General features: G+C 40.7%; 1 protein-coding gene across 3 annotated transcripts; it reads right to left on the bottom strand.

Annotated features, from left to right (window-relative positions):
- Window positions 1-3,285: 3,285 nt before the first annotated feature.
- On the bottom strand, window positions 3,286-23,129 carry c17h8orf34 (chromosome 17 C8orf34 homolog). 3 transcript variants are annotated; one of them, XR_013305934.1, is made up of 16 exons: window positions 22,815-23,129; window positions 18,475-18,619; window positions 18,268-18,399; window positions 17,163-17,273; window positions 16,997-17,025; window positions 16,773-16,930; window positions 15,053-15,222; window positions 13,609-13,744; window positions 12,337-12,431; window positions 12,167-12,267; window positions 10,319-10,427; window positions 8,589-9,037; window positions 8,079-8,178; window positions 3,905-3,931; window positions 3,462-3,809; window positions 3,286-3,380 (listed from the first exon to the last, which is right to left on the bottom strand). XR_013305934.1 is itself a non-coding variant. In XM_077624657.1 (15 exons), exons 1-15 carry the CDS (start codon window positions 22,881-22,883, stop codon window positions 3,802-3,804), a joined length of 1,839 nt encoding a protein of 612 aa, XP_077480783.1. In that variant the 5' UTR covers window positions 22,884-23,129; the 3' UTR covers window positions 3,286-3,801. The 3 variants fall into 3 exon arrangements, 2 of the variants coding, with proteins under 2 accessions (XP_077480783.1, XP_077480784.1); XM_077624657.1 differs by having other exon boundaries at window positions 3,286-3,809; XM_077624658.1 differs by lacking the exon at window positions 22,815-23,129 and adding an exon at window positions 19,971-20,135 and having other exon boundaries at window positions 3,286-3,809.
- Between the last annotated feature and the right edge of the window lie 113 nt (window positions 23,130-23,242).

Raw genomic sequence — 23,242 nt, 5'->3', positions numbered from 1 at the left:
TAAGTAAAAAACCATTCACAAGGTCTCACCTTTTATTTTGAAAACGTTTGGAGATAGGTTCTCACGTAACACCCAGCACCGAGAAATGAAGGGGTGCGTCAGCCTATCTGTACATGGGCAGGAAACCTTGTCCCCCCTTGGTGGAACTGGAAAACAAAAAGGGGTCAAGTTACATAAAAAGAAATACAGACTAGGGCCTAATTTAACTAAAAAAAACCTCCTACATTTAGCTTTTTTTTCCTATAAAACATCAAAAGGGTAGGCAATATTAGACATACTCCTGATGGTCTGGTTTTCTTTGTCTGCTGCAGAGACTAAAAAAAATAATCTGAGTCTTTAAAGGCCCCTATCCAGTCTATTTTTCAGGTTTTCCTCCACAAACAAATAATCAGGATCTTGATGTGGTGGGAAAGATAGAAAACACACTGGACAGGGGCCCACAAGGTACAAATGACATGAAAATAAATCCTACTTCTGCCTTGAGTTTTTCAGTCAATTATTTCAAATCCATTAATTCTTTTAAAAAAAATATCCAAAACGCTTCCTTTTTTCTCTTACACTGAGGAAAAAAAAGTTTAAAGGAGTCAAAAATGACACCTGCACTATTGTTGAATAAATGTCACTTAAGTTTTGACTAAAAATGAAACGGTCCAAGCCCTGAGGTCTTTAAGAAAGTTAACGGGGTAAAAGTATATAATCTATTTGAGTGCACAGTTCCACTACATGGCAGATTTTTTTTGTACCAATTAGGTCATACGCAGTTATCTGGGTATGATGACAATGCCTATGTTTGATTATTATTTGTAAGTTCAGAAAGATGTGAAACTCAAGCAGAAGCTACTCCTACACATGCCACTATAGTATTTTTTTTTTAAATTAAATTCAATAGGGGTGACCCTACTTTACAGTTTTTCATTTATCACAGCCATGTCTGGTCTACATTAACCGCGATAATCGAGGGATTACTGTTTATTCCTTACACGTCCACTAATGACATTTGTGTGGGTGACTAATCCACAGGTTTTTGCTATTAAAAAAAAACACCAAGCTAGTTAGTGTTTTCATTCAAAAGTTGAATGTATCATTATGAAAAACGAGCCAATTGCGCAAAGCCTTGAATACTGAACGCTGACGTTTAAATATTACACGGATAGAGAAAATCGGAAGTAGTATATTTAAAAATGACTCACTTTGTTATGGCGTCGACAAGATGCCCCTTTCTGGTCGTTTTGGCCACATTCTTGATGTTTCCCAGCAGTCTGTGCTCGTTGAGGGACTGAAACACAATGGAATGATTTCTTTTTAAACAAAAGAGCGATCGATCGGTAACGCAATGTAGCCAATTTGTTTGCAAACATTTTGCCGTCTGCACACACATGGGGTTACATCACGTCAACGAATCGTGCTCTTATCACTCTTAAGACGAGAACTGGGGCTTCGAAATCCCCAAATGACAACGTACCGAATGTGCTGCATCGTCCTGGGAGAAGTTTGTCAGGCTTTCTTCGGCAAATCGTCGCTTTTGAGCTGCTCTGCAGTGCACGTCCGTGCTGCCTCCTAGCTAGTCGGCCATTTTTGGTTTGACGTCGGCTATTTGAACTGTGACCTCGGCCACGCCTATTAAAGATAGACACACACAAAATATAAATTGTTTTCATAATAACGTGCGTTAGTCAGTGTGAGGGGGGGCTGTAAATGCTTTTTGGTTGGACTTTAATACTTAAAAAAATATATACATTGTTTTCATAATAACATGCATTAGTCAGTGGGTGGGGCGGGGGCGGGGCTGTAAATACGTGTTGATTGGGCATTCATACTTAAAAAAACATTGTTTTCATCAGAACGTGCATTATTTAGTGGGAGGAGCTGTAAATATTTTTGGGTTGGGCTTTAATCCTTTAAAATACAGTATTGCACATTATGACAAAACATTCACTTTAGTGATTGTTTTTTACTTCTAGACATTTAATTTATATTGTAAGCCTTTTTTCTTAAAAAACGACCATGTATAGTAAGGCTTTTTTCTTTAAAAAAAAACGACCATGTACATATTGTAAGCCTTTTTTCTTTAAAAAAATGACCATGTATAGTAAGGCTTTTTTTCTTTAAAAAAATGACATAGTATATATAGTAAGTCTTTTTTCCTTAAAAAAGACCATGTATAGTAAGGCTTTTTTTCTTAAAAAACGACATAGTATAGTAAGGCTTTTTTCTTTAAAAAACGACATAGTATAGTAAGGCTATTTTTCTTTTAAAAAACGACATATATAGTAAGGCTTTTTTTTTTAAATGACATAGTATAGTAAGGCTTTTTTCTTAAAAAAAAAAACAGAATTGAACTCACTCCTGATTTGAACCTGTTCCCACCTCAAGATCTGACCCAATGTCTTTGCCACTGGGCCACAGCAACAACTAGAAGGAGAAGAATCAGAAGTCAGATTTATTCTCTTCATTACCTCAACTCCATTGGTAAACAAGATGAGCACTCTCAGTGCTGGATTGGAACTCACTCCTGATTTGAACTTGTTTCCACCAAAGATTCAGATACAGCATTTTTGGACCTATGATGATCACAAGAAGAAATGATCAAAAGTCATATTTGTCCTCTTCATTACCTCAACTCCATTTGTAAACAAGATGAGCCCTCTCAGTGCTGGATTGGAACTCACTCCTGATTTTGAACCTGTTCCCAATTTAGATTCTGACCCAATGTCTTTGCCACTGGACCACAGCAACAACGAGAAGGAGAAGAATCAGAAGTCAGATTTATTCTCTTCATTACCTCAACTCCATTGGTAAACAAGATGAGCACTCTCAGTGCTGGATTGGAACTCACTCCTGATTTGAACTTGTTTTTCCACCAAAGATTCAATTACAGCATTTTTGGACCTATGATGATCACAAGAAGAAATGATCAAAAGTCATATTTGTCCTCTTCATTACCTAAACTCCATTGGTAAACAAGTTGAGTATTCTCAGTGCTGGATTGGAATTCAATCCTGATTTGAACCTGCTCCCAAATCAGATTCTGACCCAATGTCTTTGCCACTGGACCACAGCAACAACTAGAAGGGAAAAAATCAGAAGTCAGATATATAGTATAATAAGTTTTTTTTTTCTTCATAAAAAACTACCATCGATAGTAAGGCTTTTATTCGTAAAAAAAAACGACCATGTACATACAGTAAGGCTATTTTTTAAATTGCTTAAATGTCTACTTCACCCATTGGCATTCTTTGACACCTCTGGTCTTAAGATGGTCACAAAAACAACATTGCAGCAAAGTGATGAGCACCAAATCATTTTATTAACATACGGGCATTCCTTTTATTTCATCCACATGTTTGAAAACCTCTTTCCTCTTTCAGGACGCCAGGCCCCTGCACAACATACGTGAGTATTAACATTCTTCACATTGGCATTTGAAAAAATGTCATTGTCATTCAAATCAGCTGCCATACGACCAAGTGATGACTTTGTTTTGTAGGAACGTTGCCTCGACCACAACATGGCCGCCTTGTAACCCCATTGGACTCCCCTTCCGCCGTGGCGGCACACTAATCTGTGGCGGTCTTGGAAAGAGGTTGTCAAACGGCAAAGTACACGCAGCCATGCGTGGCGTCCCATAGCATGCGGAAGGAAGAGCAAGCACAAATTAAAAATATCGTAACAGTCTAGGAAATATTGGTGGAAAACAAACATATACAATCTCCCTCATTAGGCTTTAGAAAAATAACACCATTTGTTTAAAATGTCCGGCAGCTGGGGTCATGGTGTCGCACGGGAGGACGCCGCTCGTCTTCATAGACCTGAAGAGGACACGGAAAAACACAACGTCGATCAGAGTGGTCGAGTGCGAGGACTGACTGACGAGATTTGGACACTTTGGAGGACAGAGTCTCACCTGAAAAGAGGGATCTTCTGCCGGCACCTACGAGACAAAAGTAAAGTGTTTCAATGCTGGAGTTTGCTTGCTTATTAATGCTAGCAAATGAACCCTTTGCTAATTAACATCCACCTTTCAATGTAATCAACTGCAAAGGACAAGGGTTCAAAAAAGATTAAAAACCTGTTGAGCAATTCATGTTTGTATTTCCTTACATCAAGTGGTATCAAGACCTGCTGCGTCCTTCTTCTCACTTAAAAAAATGTGTCCACGCAAGAGTAGGGAGGTGGGTATAGTAAGGCTTTTTTTTCTTAAAAAGCGACATAGTATAGTAAGGCTTTTTTTTCAGAAAAAAAGGACATAGTTTAGTAAGGCGTTTATTTCTTAAAAAACGACATAGTATAGTAAGGCTTTTTAGCAAAAAAACAACAACATAGTATAAGGCTATGTCGTTTTTTAAAGAAATAAATGCCTTATTATACTATGTCGTTTTTTAAGAAAAAAGCCTTACTATACCATGTCGTTTTTTTAACAAATAAACGCTTTTCTATACTATGTCGTTTTTTAAAGAACAAAGCCTTACTATACTATGTCGTTTTTTTAAGAAATAAATGCCTTACTATACTGTCATTTTTAAGGAAAAAAAACCTTACTATATTATGTTGTTTTTTTAAAGAAAAAAAAGCCTTACTATACTATGTCTTTTTTAAGAAAAAAAGCCTTACTATACTATGTTGTTTTTTTTAAAGAAAAAAGCCTTACTATACTATGTCTTTTTTAAGAAAAAAAGCCTTACTATACTATGTTGTTTTTTTAAAGAAAAAAGCCTTACTATACTATGTCGTTTTTTAAGAGAAAAAGCCTTAATATACTATGTCGTTTTTTATGAAAAAAAGCCTTACTATACTATGTCATTTTTTTACGAAAAAAGCCTTACTATACTATGTCGTTTTTATATGAAAAAAAGCCTTACTATACTATGTCGTTTTTATATGAAAAAAAGCCTTACTATACTATGTCGTTTTTTATGAAAAAAAGCCTTACTATACTATGTCGTTTTTTAAGAGAAAAAGCCTTACTATACTATGTCGTTTTTTTAAGAAAACAGCCTTACTATACTATGTCGTTTTTTTTAAGAAAACAGCCTTACTATACAATGTCGTTTTTTTAAGAAAAAAAAGCCTTACTATACTATGTCTTTTTTAAGAAAAAAAGCCTTACTATACTATGTTGTTTTTTTTAAAGAAAAAAGCCTTACTATACTATGTCTTTTTTAAGAAAAAAAGCCTTACTATACTATGTTGTTTTTTATGAAAAAAAGCCTTACTATACTATGTCATTTTTTTACGAAAAAAGCCTTACTATACTATGTCGTTTTTATATGAAAAAAAGCCTTACTATACTATGTCGTTTTTTATGAAAAAAAGCCTTACTATACTATGTCGTTTTTTATGAAAAAAAGCCTTACTATACTATGTCGTTTTTTATGAAAAAAAGCCTTACTATACTATGTCGTTTTTTTAAGAGAAAAAGCCTTACTATACTATGTCGTTTTTTTACGAAAAAAGCCTTACTATACTATGTCGTTTTTTATGAAAAAAAGCCTTACTATACTATGTCGTTTTTTATGAAAAAAAGCCTTACTATACTATGTCGTTTTTTATGAAAAAAAGCCTTACTATACTATGTCGTTTTTTATGAAAAAAAGCCTGACTATACTATGTCGTTTTTTTAAGAGAAAAAGCCTTACTATACTATGTCGTTTTTTTACGAAAAAAGCCTTACTATACTATGTCGTTTTTTATGAAAAAAAGCCTTACTATACTATGTCGTTTTTTATGAAAAAAAGCCTTACTATACTATGTCGTTTTTTAAGAGAAAAAGCCTTACTATACTATGTCGTTTTTTTTACGAAAAAAGCCTTACTATACTATGTCGTTTTTTTAAGAAAACAGCCTTACTATACAATGTCGTTTTTTAAGAAAAAAAAGCCTTACTATACTATGTCTTTTTTAAGAAAAAAAGCCTTACTATACTATGTTGTTTTTTTTTAAGAAAAAAGCCTTACTATACTATGTCTTTTTTAAGAAAAAAAGCCTTACTATACTATGTTGTTTTTTTTAAGAAAAAAGCCTTACTATACTATGTCGTTTTTTAAGAGAAAAAGCCTTAATATACTATGTCGTTTTTTATGAAAAAAAGCCTTACTATACTATGTTATTTTTTTACGAAAAAAGCCTTACTATACTATGTCGTTTTTATATGAAAAAAAGCCTTACTATACTATGTCGTTTTTTATGAAAAAAAGCCTTACTATACTATGTCGTTTTTTATGAAAAAAAGCCTTACTATACTATGTCGTTTTTTATGAAAAAAAGCCTTACTATACTATGTCGTTTTTTTAAGAGAAAAAGCCTTACTATACTATGTCGTTTTTTTACGAAAAAAGCCTTACTATACTATGTCGTTTTTTATGAAAAAAAGCCTTACTATACTATGTCGTTTTTTATGAAAAAAAGCCTTACTATACTATGTCGTTTTTTATGAAAAAAAGCCTTACTATACTATGTCGTTTTTTATGAAAAAAAGCCTTACTATACTATGTCGTTTTTTTAAGAGAAAAAGCCTTACTATACTATGTCGTTTTTTTACGAAAAAAGCCTTACTATACTATGTCGTTTTTTATGAAAAAAAGCCTTACTATACTATGTCGTTTTTTATGAAAAAAAGCCTTACTATACTATGTCGTTTTTTAAGAGAAAAAGCCTTACTATACTATGTCGTATTTTTTACGAAAAAAGCCTTACTATACTATGTCTTTTTTTTAAGAAAACAGCCTTACTATACAATGTCGTTTTTTTAAGAAAAAAAAAGCCTTACTATACTATGTCTTTTTTAAGAAAAAAAGCCTTACTATACTATGTTGTTTTTTTTTAAGAAAAAAGCCTTACTATACTATGTCTTTTTTAAGAAAAAAAAAGCCTTACTATACTATGTTGTTTTTTTTAAGAAAAAAGCCTTACTATACTATGTCGTTTTTTAAGAGAAAAAGCCTTAATATACTATGTCGTTTTTTATGAAAAAAAGCCTTACTATACTATGTCATTTTTTTACGAAAAAAGCCTTACTATACTATGTCGTTTATATATGAAAAAAAGCCTTACTATACTATGTCGTTTTTTATGAAAAAAAGCCTTACTATACTATGTCGTTTTTTATGAAAAAAAGCCTTACTATACTATGTCGTTTTTTATGAAAAAAAGCCTTACTATACTATGTCGTTTTTTTAAGAGAAAAAGCCTTACTATACTATGTCGTTTTTTTACGAAAAAAGCCTTACTATACTATGTCGTTTTTTATGAAAAAAAGCCTTACTATACTATGTCGTTTTTTATGAAAAAAAGCCTTACTATACTATGTCGTTTTTTATGAAAAAAAGCCTTACTATACTATGTCGTTTTTTATGAAAAAAAGCCTTACTATACTATGTCGTTTTTTTAAGAGAAAAAGCCTTACTATACTATGTCGTTTTTTTACGAAAAAAGCCTTACTATACTATGTCGTTTTTTATGAAAAAAAGCCTTACTATACTATGTCGTTTTTTATGAAAAAAAGCCTTACTATACTATGTCGTTTTTTAAGAGAAAAAGCCTTACTATACTATGTCGTTTTTTTACGAAAAAAGCCTTACTATACTATGTCGTTTTTTTTAAGAAAACAGCCTTACTATACAATGTCGTTTTTTTAAGAAAAAAATGCCTTACTATACTATGTCGTTTTTTAAAGAAAAAAGCCTTACAATATATACTATGTTGTTTTTTTTACGAAAAAAAGCCTTACTATATATACACTATGTCGTTTTTTAAGATAAAAGCATTACTATACTGTCATTTTTTTAAGATTTTGGGACATGGCTGGATTGAATTAAACACATTTTTTTGGGCAAAATATTTTGCGTTCTAACGGAGTAAAACGTGGTCAGCAAGGCGCCAGCCAGTCTTTGATATTCACTCGCTTTTTGTTTGTCTGTCAATATTTTCTCGCTTTATTGAAATCCAATTTGCATTTTCCACGTCCAAATGAGATGACCACTAAAATCTTTTTGTCAGCTGCCATTGATTTATCGCGGCTCCCTTTCGCCACCGTTGTCGTCATGACATAAGTTCAAAAGTGACGCAGAGGAAAGGCTTACTTTTGTCTTGCTCGGGAGGCTCTGCCATGTCGCCGCCGTCCAAGTCGCCGGGGAGGTGCCAAGGCTGCCGGATGGCCTGCAACCGCTGGTAAAACTCATCCTGAAACACACGGGCAAAAAATGATTTGGTCGCCCCGACCGCAACAACGGGCGACCAAAAGACCGGCGACAAAACAAAGTAAAACAACACGGTCTACGCATCATTAAAAGCCAACAATGGCCATGAGCAGTTTCACTGAGCCGACGTGTGAGTGTAGAAGAGTTTGTGTGTACGTGCGTTGTCCCTTTAAGAAGCGACGTCAGTCAGGGTCTTAACAAGTTCACCAACAAAAAACTAAAAGTCCGGGAAATTTGGAGCTTTTCTTTAGCCTAATAATTAATAGGGCATTAAGTATGACTAAATAGTCATTCACAGTTTGTATTGAGGGAATTTGAGCAACCATTTAAATGGTAATTATCAATAATCTTCTGGGCGACCAAAAGACCGAGTATCATGGCGGGCGGTCGTACCTCGGACAGGTAAGCCCTCAGGCTGGCCCCCAGGCTGTCGGTGGTGCTCAACCCGGGCGGCGTCAGCAGGCGGCGGGTGTACGCCGGCCGCCCGGTGGGCGTGACCGGTCGACTCCGCGACCGCCGGAAGCCCCCGGCGGCCTCCTTGTGGCCGTAGAAGCCCGAGCGCAGGCTGTTGGGCGTCCCGGGCGTGTGCGTCCTGCTGCCGGGGTTGCTGAAGGCGCGGGCCCTGGCCGTCGGGCGCGGGGACGCCGAGCCGGGGCTGGCGGGGGGCGGGAAGGCGGCGCCCGCCTTGCCCGAGAAGCCGCCGCTGGCCGAGCGAGCCCCGTACGGGAAGCCGGCGAGGGGCAGCGTGTCGGGGAGGCTCCGCATGAGGCTTCCGCCCGCCGGGTTGTTCCGGGCGTGCGATTTGCCCGCTTCGGCCAGCTTGGCCAAGTCTTTCTCCACCTCTGTTGGGAAGATTGACAAAATGACAATTTTAGGAGGTTGGGCGTTGACGATTGGACGTCATCCCAATGAGCACTTTTTTAAAATCAACGTTGACTTCATTCCTGCGGGAAAGCAAACATGTCATCCTCACTTGCAAATATTCACGGAAAATGATTGATCCGCCGGCCAGCGGGGAAAAAAAAAAATGCCGCGGTGAGAACAGTCGAGCTAATATTTACACATCCTGTGAATCACGCCAGCAAGAAAAACAATCACCCCGCGGCGTTTTGTTGACACGTGTTGCATCGACCCATTTTTAAACAAAAGTGACTCAGCCAACAGTGGGCTCAGTTTTTCCCCCGGCAAATTGTTGATGCTTTTGTGCGAGATCTTGGCTCAGGCTGGCGGTCCTAACGAGCGTGACTCACCGGGAGCGAAACGTCAGACGCTACGTGCGACGTTCAATAAACAGCGGCGACGGGAAGAGGTCGGCGGGGGCAAAACGAACGCAAATTAGCAGAGCGGCTCAATGTCCATCGAAGTTTCACAGTCATTGACAACGTATAATCCGTCGATGAGACTTCTATCGCTGTAAATGGAAGTCAAAGAGTTAATAGTGAAAAATGAGAATACATATTTTAATAAACTTTTTTTTAACGTGCTTGAAGCCGAACGATTTCACGGCCCATCGCCAGGCGACGGCGCAGGTCACCTCCAAACATGGAACGTGTTAGCGGCTAATAAAGACTGCAGAGCGGCCAATTAGCTCGTTCAGACGCCCGACGGGAGCTCGACGTCAAATCAAAGACACGTGAGGGCGGGCGTCTACGTACAGAAAAAGATGAGTGCGGCGCCAAGCGATATGCTAAAAGAAAAATAACTTTCATGCCATTAATAAAAACGAAAATAAAAATATTCCCCAATGCCAAGTCGGGCCTCTTTGTTATTCTTTTTTACACTCAGTTATGGACAACAATGGTTCTTATTTTGCTACAATGCTCGGTCGGGTACCTGGTTGCTATTAACTGATAAACATCTACTTCTGTAATTGATTTTAAGACTATGTGACTTTGCTTTGTTTAGTTCAGATTGTAAGAAATGAACAGATATTAGCCACCTCGTATTCCACGTCGCTAAACCTTTGCCAGAGATGGCGTCATATTGTTTAAAATGATTAGCGATGGAATGGGTTATGTCGGGCGTTATTTGCCTAGATCTATAATGGGTCACCAAGGGTGCCGTGTTGGTGTTCACCCTTGAAATCGTCACCACAGACTAAGCCGCAAAGGACACGTACGTACCGGCTAGCTGCTTGCCCATGCTCTCCAGCTCCTTGGAGAAGAGGGGGTCCCCCAGCAGCAGACCTCCAGCCCTCCAAGCTTTGACATCAGCGTCCCAGACAGACTGACGCTATCGTGAAGGCGGTAGATGAGGGGAAGGGGGGGGGCAGAAAAGAGGGAAAGTGACATAGGAAAAAAAAAAAACTTCAATTAAACTCCTTTCATATCATTTGCAGTCAATTACTGGAAAAATCAGAGCCGTGTCTGTTATTATTTTACGGGCGAGAGATCAAAGCGTGTACCAGCGCAATATTGGCTTTTAATAGGGAGTTCAAAAAAGCCGATGGCGAGACATTTTGCCAAGTCTCGGCGTGTGGCGTTTCGCGGTCAGGCGGCGCGCGAGATGAGCAAAGGAGGGAATCCCCCCGCGAAGCTCGCGCTGGTGTCGTCTCGCAATTTGGACGGCGAGGCTTTCGAAAGCCGGGCCGAGTACGGACGGGTGGGATGACGTGGCCCGGGCTGCCAAAGTCCAAATGAAATAAGAAGGGGGCCGCGTGCGTGGTACATCGCCGTGGAAACGGAACATAAAGCGCCACAACAGCGTCTGCCTTCCATCACGCTCATTTTCCTGCACGCAGTGGACAAATGAGCAGTTTCCCCCCTGGCAAAATGGCTTTACGGCGCCGACCGTCGCTGGGTTTGATCCGGGACGGAAAAAAAAAACGGGTTCTTTAAGGACATTTTCTTGTAGCGGCGGGACATTTATCGCCTTGGAAGGAAAGGGGGAGCGGGCCAAAATAATAATAACAACCGTTAACAGTTTTTACAAGCTAAATTGAGGACAGGTGCTGTACAACATGTCATCATTTCAAAGAAATGTTGAATCATAAACTGAGGGGGGAAAAATGGTAACAAGCCCGTATTTTAGACTTTTTTTTCTTCTTGTTGGCGTGGTCTAAAAGGGGGAAAGTACAGAACTTTAAATGGCAATAAGTGGAGGATCAAATTTTTAAAAATGATATAATATTTAGAAATATATTGAAAATATAGCAGAATAGAAATGTATTACGATTCAATAGACTATGAAGGCATTTTCTTTTTACAATAAAATCCAATCCAAGATTGAAGGCCTATTCTACTTTTAATGCCAAAACTAAAAAGCCAATTGTTAATAAAAATCATAAAACAAAAAGCGAATAGCCTCTCTCCCAATGTGCTAGCAAGCGTAATGCTTCGCATAGCCTTCCTCTCCGATACAGTGGGTTTTCCCCCAATTTGGATTGGCCGCCGCATGGACGCCATTCCATAATGAACTCCAAAAATCATTTTTCTCACTCTCTCCCTTTTGTTTTGGTAATTGCCTCTATCTAAGCGTTTCGACACACAACTTTTTACGACAATTTTAAATCCGACCTCAAGAAGAAAAAATAATAATAAAGGGCGACTCGGAGCCGAGCCGAGACGTTACTGCGTGCGGGTGTGTGCGCCGCAGATGCGGCGAGGCGAGGCGAGGCGCTAACTGAGAGCAGACCCAATCAAAGCGGCGGCGGCGACGCGTCGGCAACGACGGCGAGGCGTCGTTCCTTCGCAAAATGAAACGAAAGCTTTTCATCGTACGCGGAGACCTGAAAATCTCGCACCTTCCCCGCTAATGCGCACCATGTGTTAGCGAGCATCGACTTTTGAATATTTTATCGAACTTTTTGCATTATCGGGCTACGACACTTTGTTCTCGCTGGGCTAACCGTTGCTAACACGATAGCACGCTCAAATAACGAGTCACTAAATGGGCAAGTATACCTTACCGGCCCGCGGCCTTGGAACAAAACCCTCCCATGTAAATACATCACGCCATCACGTGAGACTTACGGCGTTGGTGGACACGCGAGACGGCGCCTCGCATTCCTGCAAGCGTCTCGCCGCCGCCGCCGCCGTCGTTGTCGTCAAAGCGTCCACCCCGGGCGAGGAGGCTGCGAGAAAGATGAGACGGCATTGAGGTGAAGGTGAAGTGGAGACGCGCTGACGTTTTTGGCACTCACACGAGATGTCGGGAACGGCTCGTTCGGACACGGGAGGTCGCGGAGGTCGCGGAGTTTCCTGGGGTGGGCCGCTGGAGAGGCTGTCGCCCTGCAACCTGCCAGACAAAAAAAATATTCTAAAAAACGGGATTCCCGAATCACCAAAATATGCTTTTGGGCTCGATAATGGGGTGCGATTTATCATGAAATATAAAATATGATTGGATTTGTGAACATTGGCTAAAATTGCAATGTGATACAATTCCCATCATTGAGTTGCGATGTTACCTACAATTGTCAGATTTGGTTTTTTCCATCGACTGCTGATCTCCCGCAAGATGAGTTATACAAGCAAGGAAGAAAGGATGACAAACAAACAACATGGGACTGCGATAGAATCCGTCTGTTTACATAACGGCTTCCTTTTTGGATAAGGCATATAGTTATGGCTAGCTTACAAATATCCTGACGCAGGACATGTGAGTCATGCTTAAGTTATGTTCATATAAAGCTAGATTGTATTGATATGTTTTTTTGTTTATTTTTCTGTTGAACTTTGTCTATGTTTGTATAAAGCTAGATTGTATTGATGTTTTTTTGTTTATTTTTCTGTTGAAAAATAGTGTATGACACTACTACAATTTCTTTTTTTTAGAGTGAATTGACAAACGTTTTTCAAAATAAAATAACTTGAATGGCAAATACTTCGTTTTTTTAATCCTTGAATTTTTTCTAAATGAATTTAGTTAATTACATATTTTTGTCTTGTAAATTATAGTACATGTTGAGGATTTAATGATAGAAAATATATCAACTAAATATATAACTGCACTAATTAATGGGGTTTATCATGCTATGTATTAACTTAGTCATTTTAGGATTATTGTCAATGTTCTTTGGAGATGTTTTGGATTATAAAAAAATAATGCCATGGTGGATTGGAGTGTCAATTGAAAAAAGTTGCTTATTTTATCTATTTGATTGAAACTCCACTATGTGTTAAAATACTTTTTATGTCAATTCTATGGTACAATTACGCCGAAATAAAGGCAGATGACAAACGAGCCAAGTCGTATAAATTACGACACGATTGTGACATCCAAGCGGCAGAACGCGATCCTGCGATAACATTCATCCCGCTGCGGGACGTGCGAAAACAGCCCAGACTGATAAGAACGCGGAGAAGAAAACAGGCACGTCGCCCAGCCCAAACAACGGGCACGCGGCGACGTCGCACCGACAGATAAGGCGTTGTCGCTCGCTATGGAGGTGCCGTGACGCGCTCTCCCTTACCTGGCGCACCGGGAGCAGATGTTGAGCGTGACTTTGGCCTGAGGTTCCGACTGGTAAGAGCCGCGGCCCCGACTGAACTTGCAGCCGGACGGGGCCAAAGCGTTGACGCCTTCCATTCGGAGGTCGTCCAGGTCCTCTGTAAGCAAAGCGACCAATAGTCAGTTCATTCTCAAGACGTTCCAAAATCCTTTGATTATTATTTATTTTTGAAAAATATTTCTATGAACACTCAATATTCTTGAAAGAAATACGATTGAATATTTTTGTTATTTTTCTTTTTTAACGAGTCACGCCGAGTGGATTTACGTGGCGGGCCAAATGAGTTTGATGGCTGCGCTGTGTACATTAAGACAAATTAAGTAAGAGAAGACGATAAAAAGTAGAATTGGGTATAATAAAGATGTCTTTCCAATGGTGGACCCCCACCAAACCCGCGCGCGAACACTCGTGGGGGGCGCAGATGGGAATCAGATGTGGCCGTGCACACATCACAGTTTGGAAAGTTTTATAAAAGTTGTTGTAAACCTTAACAGCCCCAACCACACTTTTTATTAGATTGTTTTTTTTTCTTTTTCCTTCTAAAAGCAGTGTTCAGATTCGACGTCAGAACGTGTTCGCGAAGTGACACCAATGTCGGGGTTTCAACTTTTTACAGAAGCGCGAACGACAGTTAAGCAAAATTTGCCAAACATTAAGGGCTCCACCTAGTGGTTAACAAAGCACTACATGCAAAATACCACAGAAAACCAATAAGAAAAAAAATGGAACTCATAGGAATAATGAGTACATTTTTTAGCATGTGCCAAAAGATCATTCATTTATTCAAATTATTTTAAAAAAGAGGGTGGAGAGGTCATTTATTCAAATTATTTAAAAAAAGAGGGTGGAGATGAGTATATCTAATCATGATTATACTTTAATTATGTTTAATTTAGGTTGAAAAGATGTATTTTGAAAATGATTAAAAATAGAATAAGATGATAATTTCTTGTCAAAACTATCCAAAATGATTGAAAAATATATTACAAAAATCCAAACCTCTCAAGGTAAAAATAGGTCATATTTAAATCTATTTCTATTTAAAATACATTGACGAAAATAACCGTGATGACACCTCAGTACCGCTAGAGGGCAACCTGCACGAAGCCTTTTACCTAAGTCTAGTCGCAAACTGCCCTTGGCCATAAATAAAAAAAATCAACCAACACAAAAGCTTGCCACCTCAGGGGAGCCGATCAATAAGGCCTGGGGGGATCAATAAGTAGGGACCGCCACTCTGGGGGGCCATCCTACTTGTGTGCACGGCTTCTGTCTTTCTAAATGAGGTGTGCAAATCCTCCGGCGGCCTTCCGCTCTCACTCAATGAAGTGACAGGCCACTTGGAAAAGGGCGCCTCAACCACTAAGTCGCAAAAAATCAATACCGAGCGCCACGGCGGACTCACCCAGAAGCTCCGTGGCGTCGTCTTCCTCGTCGTAGTCCGTCTCGTCTTCGAACGGCGCGGGACCGCGGAGGGGGCCGACGGAGTCCTGCGCCAACATGGCGGCGAGCAGATCCCTGTGATGCTGCTGCTGCTCCTTCAGCCCTTTCATGCTTTTGGCCTCAAGCTTGAAACTGCGGGCGAGAAAGTGGGTTTCAGTGTTATTGACGGCGATTGACGTCCGATTTTTGACTGAGGGAAGCTGGCAGCTAATGAGTTGAGATGATTTGGGGGGGTAAAAAACATGTTCGAGGTAACTAAAAATGTTACACTATGAGAAGAGGTTTCTAAATGTCTAAATAGGAATGATGCAAGAAATTATATATTTAAAAAAAGAGTATGTTTTAAAAATTTGCACTCATTAGTACAAATAGAACAATTTTAAAAATATACTATATTAGTTAAAACATCATCTTGTATAGGGTAAAATGTATGTATTTAACCATTGAAAAAAATGCATGTATTTAAACATTGAAAAAAATGTATGTATTTAAACATTGAAAAAATGTATGTATTTAAACATTGAAAAAAAAATGGTTGTGTCCTCAAAATATTTGAATCATCGGTTAGTACAAAGCTATTGTTAAAAACAGAATTTCAAATCTAGCCCTGGCCACAGGCCAGGAAACAGCTGGGATTGGCTCCAGCACCCCCCCACGACCCTAATGAGGATGAAGCGGTTCAGAAAATGAGATGAGATGATCATTTCAAATCTATTTTTCACATGCCTAAAAAGGGGATAGCGTTAAAGAAGACAGATGTATTAGCTCACAGTCCAATCCGTCCGTCTCACAGGTTAGCAACCAGTCGTGTGCACAACATGAAAAAACTCTGTCCCTCCTTCCACTCTGTCTGCTAACTAAGTGATTTCTCCCCCAGCAGTCCAGCAGCCTAATGATATTATCAGCTAGTGTGTGTGTGTGTGTGTGTGTGTGAGAGAGAGAGAGAGAGCTGGGCATGATTTACGACTTCATAGCCTCATCCTCCTCTAATTAGTCACATCACAGCGCAAATGATATCTCGCGCGCCTGCAACGTGGTACGGGTATCTCGCTTCAGAAAAAAGCTTGGCGAGGCGGAGGGACGACGCTTCCGCGCCGCGGCCTCCGGTCCTACGCGCTGCGTTTGAATTAAAAAATGACTTTGCCGACGGATGGTCTTTGAAATGGGATTATGGCCGCCATTTTGAGGCGACCTCAAAAAGTCCACTTGAAAGGCCTCCGTATTACTTTTTAGGAATTTTTGAGGACCATTTTGATTCTAAAGACGCAAAACGTGGTCCTTCTCGGAGGCGGGTCAGTTACGTAAGGGATTAATAGCGGGTTAACCCTGTCGGGGACGGCGTATTTTCCGGAGTATAAGTGGTACTTTATTTTAGAGTTTTGCTGGGCCTGCGACTAATCCCCAAGTGTGAATTGTGTATTTTGAGTAAAATAGGGAAATTGATACTAAAAATCATCTGTAACGGCAACTACCAATTTCGTCATGCGCAGTTTCTGGGTGTGATGACAAGTAGGCTTTTGTTGTTGATGATGACGACAGGGCCTATGTCCGCTTATTATTATTATTATATTATTATAATAGGCGTCCGATCCATTTCAATTTTAATCTACGTGAGGTTGCGATAGATTTCTAAAGTGAACGGCCGTAATGATGTGCATTTCGTAGCCTGTAGAGCCACCGACCTGGCAAGAGGAAGGCCGTCCCCGCTCCAGCCGACGTGACTTTTCCCTGGCGGGACGGTCATCATCTCGGCGGCCAGTGGGTCGGCGTCCTCCTCGGTCCGCCCGCTCCACTCGCCCACCACGCGTGGGCGCAGCACCGGGTTGAAGCCGCCCAAGTTCTACGGCAAGAAGCGAAAAACGTATGAGAATTCGGACTTCCGCCTCCCGGCCGCCGCGTGGCTTACCTGATCGACGTCGTCGGGGTTGGTCATGCCTGAAAAGACAGAAGGAAAGCTTTAAGGCGAGGGAAGCGAGCGGCGGCGAGCGGGAACCACGTGGTGGTCCGGGAATTTGCCGCCGGGGAGCGTCTTACGGCTGCTTTTTGCTACTTGTACGAGAGGGAGCGCTCACTGCGTGAAAGGCTCTCCAGGGCTCGGCCCAGCTTCTTGCTCTCCAGCAGGATGTGGTTGAGCTCGTCCAGGTCGCGCCCGTCCCGCCAATCCCACGACGGACACTGAGGCACTGGCGAGACGACAGCAAAAAAAGAAAAATGGCGTCATTGTCGCGTGCCATTGAGCGCTGGTGTCAAACGGGCTTTCCATTTTTCATGAAGCGCATGCGAACTCAAGGCCCCGGAAATGTATTTTTAATGGGAACAGACTCCCGCACGCGCCCTGGCCGCCAAATCTCTGGTTTTGGTCCTTATGAAGCATTCTTTCACCCGATTGGGTCTTTTTTCCGACCGCAGCCTGGAATAGCCGGACGAGGCGTGTTCAATTATTGAAATGATCGGGGCGCTCTACATTTGACCCCGCTTGGCGTCTCCGGTGGTTTCAGCGAAGTGCGGTACGCTCGCTACGTGAGGGGTGAGCAAATTGGGCATTTTTAGTTCATATTTTTAAATGGATTTCATCACGTTTGCTTTTATTAATTTAATTTATTTTATTTTTTTAAATAATTTAAACATTGTTAATGGTAAGTTTTTTTTAATTACAACTTTTAAAATAACACGTGCACTTTTATTAATTTAATGTAATTATTTTTTTAAATAATTTAAACATATTGTTAATGGTAAGCTTTTTTTTAATTACATCTTTTAAAATAACACGTTTGCGTTTATTAATTTAATTTAATTATTTTTTTAAATAATTTAAACATATTGTTAATGGTAAGCTGTTTTTTTATTACAACTTTTAAAATAAAATGTTAAAAATTATAGAAACAAACTGAACAAATGTGCCTTGACCCTTCCCAGTCAAAATGGATTGGACGTCTATTACAGCCAACGAGTTGAGAAATAATATTAGCCTCCATATGTTTTACGATATTGCAGTCACATCATGTTAAACATGCGACAGAGACCGTGTACGTCGGCGCACTTGTGTGCAACACGCTGTGACAAATTCCAATCCCAGATAATGACATCAAATTAAAACTCGACGGAGCGCGTGACGGGGAAACAAGTCATACGATTAGCACGTCCGACGCCCCCGCTACATCGCCGACGTCAACTCACGCGACTTGTGCTCCGGCGACGGCGGCGACAAACTGGACACGGCCAGATCGCTTTTGGACTTCTTGGGCTTCTTGGAGTGAAACTGCCACGGTTTGTCATGTTGGTGCAGCTCCCGACGACTGTTTTTAATCTCTTTGAAACAAAAGATAAATAAATTAAAAAACATACAAGTCAGGAAAAATGGACATTTGCGTGTCGTCCACCCACCGGGCGACGTCTGAGCCCACAGTGCCGCCGACCCGGACAGCGCCCGGTGCATCTTTCCCGGGCTGTCCTGCTTGCTCTGGAGGTGGTCGATGAGGAACGGGATGGGACGGTCGGGGGTCTCGCTTATGAGTTTGGTCATCAACTCCTGCAAAACAGTCAAAACGAATTGGAAGTCAATGAGTTAAGCAACACAAAATATAATTGTCAGCATAATATTCCGATAATATGAAGCTATAACCGAAGAACATCTCTATCAGGGCAGGTAAAGAATACTGCAGTTCCAAAATTCCTTCATTGGAAGAAATGCTATCCCCCGACCGGCCTGAAAAATCTGCATGCAGCTCACATCCATACTGTAGAGAACAAGAACAAGGCGACCGGTCGCGTGCCAGCGTATATCGATTGCTATGACATCATAGCACCAAATAAAAGCGCTTTTCTCCATACGCTGGAGAAATGAAGAGATTGGAATCACTACATGGAGGAAATAAAATTGCATTTCAGAGACTGAGGACCCGAGATTTTAGCGCGGAGGTAATTGAATGTCTGTCCGCCGGCCAAGAGACGGACAGGCCCGGTGTCATTGGAAGCTCCCGACGGGGCGCGCAAATTCTCAATGACGGCCGTGACCTGCTACACACGCAAAAAAAAAGGAAGGTCGAAACATTCCTTTGGTAGAGCAGTTCTTGGCGGCGATAGCCAGTCGGATCAACAGCGATTCCATCTTGCGTGTGACGTGTAATAATCAAAAATGCATGAATCCGTTTATAGTCACTGTCCCTGGGGTGACTGAAATACACAAATGCATTGACAAGCTTGTCACGAGCGCTCAGTCTAGCGCTATAAAACGTAGACATGCTCTCATCATGATCCGTCCTTGTGTGAAGCAAAATGTCTTCAGCGTGAGCGTGATGACAACTGGCAGATATGGATGCTATTTTGCTGTTGGCTTCTTATTGTGGACACAATTCATGTTGAGTAGTATAAGGGGACACGTGAGAGTGGGTGGACGATAAAGATAAAATAAAAATGGAAAAAAGGTTATTTGAAGTTGGATTAAACCTGATGATAAGGATTTACAGTAGAGGGGGTCGTTTTTAAAGCAGGAGAAATGTTACACTAATTGACGTTATTTTTCTATGACAGAAAATACAATCCGTTACAAATAATGATGTATAAAATGCAGTTGTGTTTTGAGCTACAGGTCACGTAATTTTTGCTCGATAGTATTTCACTGGAATATATTAAAGACCTAAATTTCTTAACATAAATTTACCACATTAGAGCAATACCGACTCACTTAAAGTACTAACTTAGAGATCGCCCTTCATTCTCTTCCGTATGTTACGATAGCGTGGGCTAGCAAACATTGTAGGCGTCATTTACATGCTAACTGTTAGCATTGAATGTCGCGGCTTTTTAACCTCTTTAAGCCAAATATTTAACCTTGAACCCTGGAGTAACACGTTTTGAAGAGTTAATTTAGTAGTACTCACCCTCATATAGTCGTCGATTTCATTCCAAATAAGTTACTCGATTAGACGATTTCTGAGTTGCTCAAAAGACGTGGTGTATTTTCTGTACAACAAAACCGTAGAATAAGTTTGTGCACATTTGCCAACAGGTGTGATGGAAAAAAGTTGATTCGCTGTAGCGCCCCCTAACGGGAAACGCCAAAAGTGCACGAGTATTGGTCACTCAATGCAATGGCATAACGATTCTTCTTCTTTTGTTTCTAGATATAGTGCACTGCCGCCTGGCGGACACAGCAGCGAACTGTTGTTAAAAAAACAAAAACAAACAATGATTATAGTGTTGTACCTCAGGCTAGGAAAAAAATAAAAATAAAATTGTGTGTTGATAGCATTGTATTTCCTTTAAAGAATTCCACATCTACAGCACAAAAACACATGCAATATGACTTTTTAACTCCTAAAACACGTGCTGTTGACCATCCCAACAGGGAATTTAGGTCAAGGTTTGTGCATGAGTCAGAATACGATGGCACACGTTTGTTAAAACATTAACATGCAGCCTTCGTCCTCTTCCAGGCTGCCGTCCTTCTACAAATCATATCCTCACCGGCCTCTCGCGAACCCTTGCGCACACCGGACCTGCTCCATCTCTCTCGGTGACATATCTTCTCAACCCTCCTATGATGCATCTGGCCTCGGGCTAACTCCGCTGTGCGTAATTACTCTTTAGAGCCTCTGTCAAAGCAACACCTCTGAAAAAAAAGGTGATTAAAAACAAGAGGGGAAACTTTCCGCCGGCGCTGGGACGATAAACAGCACATTAAGGAACATATCTTTGAAAATAGCTGGTGTTTAATTGGTGTGTTTGCGGTCATTGAAAGCGATAGACGTCTGGCCCATTTGAACTGAGACAGTCGCTGCCGTCCTTCCTAGTTCTCACCATCATGGGCAGCGAAAGAGTTCAACACTAAGATCTTTCACAACAAAGTGCACTAAGGTTGCTCATTTACAGCATCCATTTGTCTGGTTTAGAGGATAGCATAAGAAGAATGAATGCAATTAGCGGTGAAGCTAGCATTGGCTATTGAGTTTGACTTGAGCCTAATTGAGAAAACTTTACTGGTATTGATGCTGGGACTTGATGTGGAAATTAGTTAACGCAGCATTTTAGCAAGACCCACTGCCTGGTTGGTGCGTGTTCTGAATTTTTAAAGTTTTACAAACCTGTTTCTATTCATTTCACGTAACAGTAAATAATAGTTTAATCAGAAATATACTATATGTGACGTTCCTCAAGGCTCAAATGTGGAACCGCTCTAGTATTCGCATTGAAAGATGGCTAAAAATGATTATTTGAATTGGAAATTAAAGGGAAAAAACAGCTTTTGGTTCTGCTTTGACACAGCTAAAAATTGAATTTAAGTGGCGATCCTCAAGGCTCAATGTCGGAACCACTATTAGTCACATTGAAAGTAGCTGAAAATGGTTATTTGAATTGGAAATTAAAGGGAAAAAACAGCTTTTGGTTCTGCTTTGACACAGCTAAAAATTGAATTTAAGTGGCGATCCTCAAGGCTCAATGTCGGAACCACTATTAGTCACATTGAAAGTAGCTGAAAATGATTCTTCTGATTAAAAAAAGGGAAAACAAATTGAATTTTTAGTGTTCTGCCAAACAATAAGGTGTCCTTATAGCATGTTTTCTTAATGCGGGTGGCTTTCCGTGTTAATGTTGCATTCTTTCTGTTTTAAATCCGCATCCGTGACATCATCGTATTCCTCTCGGGAATCGAATCCACGCACCGGGATTGCGTATAATGAGTGGTGAATGGATATTGGTGAAAACACATCCTCACATCTGCTTAGCACGCGCTTCCTTTTGCATGCGTGTGTTGTGTCGTTACCCGCAGAATGCGACAAAGTGTCACGTCAGCACTTTGTGATTACATTAGAGCGCACACACGTACACAAGTGCGCGGGTGACCGTGATGGAGCCGTTTGTCTTGTCTTGCTTTTAAGCAATAAAAAGCCCAGAGTGGTCACACGGCTCCAACTAAACAAGGAGGAGGAAAGTGTATGCTGGGAAATTTGGCCAGTGAGAAAACAGCTGCGGGCTTGAGACCTGTTTCTGATCCCTAGTCGCAGCTGAGGTGCATGACAACAAGGCACAAACTGACAAAAAGGTCTGCTTGAAATGAGTCATGTATATGCACAAATGAATTGAAATGAACGTCGCTAGCATACATGAAATAATGAAGGAAAATTTGTAATGTATTCAAGTTTGCAAGCCACTTCAATAAAGTAATCAATTCATTTATTCCAGGGCCATAAAACATAAACGGTATACTATACTCAGCGACCCTTGTGAGGATACGCGCTTCAGAAAATGAATGAATAAATCATTTGACACTCTCTGAAAAGGCTTCAAATTGAACTAGTCTAGTAATAAGAAAAAAAACAGGAAAAATGCTTTTTTTTCAAAATAAATATCAATACCCCTCCAATGCAAAACATTTTTTAAGCCAAATTGCCCAAATAACTCATGATGCAATCCTGTATAAATGAATTGAGATATGAAGCCAGGTCTGCTAACAAACATTTCAAAATAAAACAATGCTAATTAAGCTGTCCAAATTAATAGAAACCCAGTTATCTAAATAAATAATAAACAACTATTTTGCCATTCAGACACAATCATGTATGAAACGTGCATACAAATGAGCTTGTTTTTTTTTTTAATGGCTGGACAATCACTTACAAGGTTGCCAGATAAATGCTGCCAGAGTGCCCGTAAGCAAGGCACCCCAACACTCGTATACATAGATAGGAATTTCAAAAAAAAAATGGAAATAAAAGTGCACTCGCCTCAAACAGCGGTCCAATTTTGTTGCTCTCCAGATAGGACTGAATCCTGGACTGTTGCGGAGACGCCATGGAGAAAGTGCCAAAGGGGGAGGGAGAATGCCTGGACGGGGGTCCCTTCTCGGAAGAGCTTTCAGCGGGATGAGCCGCTCCGACCAGCGCCGATGAGCGCCCCTGGCGCCGGCGCCGTCATTCGCCCGCCCTTCAGGCGGCTTCACGGGCTCCGCTGCTGCCACCTGCCCGCCGCGCGCTGGCTCGGCCGGCCGGGGGGGATCATCTCCGGCGGCAGCCAGCAGCCCCACAAGCGGCCAACATTTCCCCCCCACCCCCCTGTCCCCGTCCGCGACACCACGCTCGCTCTGGGTAGACGCAAGCGTGGAATGACACCCCCCACCCCCTTCCACACACACACACACGCACACAAACACACA

Source organism: Stigmatopora argus, chromosome 17, assembly GCF_051989625.1.
Source record: "Stigmatopora argus isolate UIUO_Sarg chromosome 17, RoL_Sarg_1.0, whole genome shotgun sequence".
Taxonomy (NCBI): domain Eukaryota; kingdom Metazoa; phylum Chordata; class Actinopteri; order Syngnathiformes; family Syngnathidae; genus Stigmatopora; species Stigmatopora argus.
This window is presented reverse-complemented; position numbering and strand designations above follow the sequence as displayed.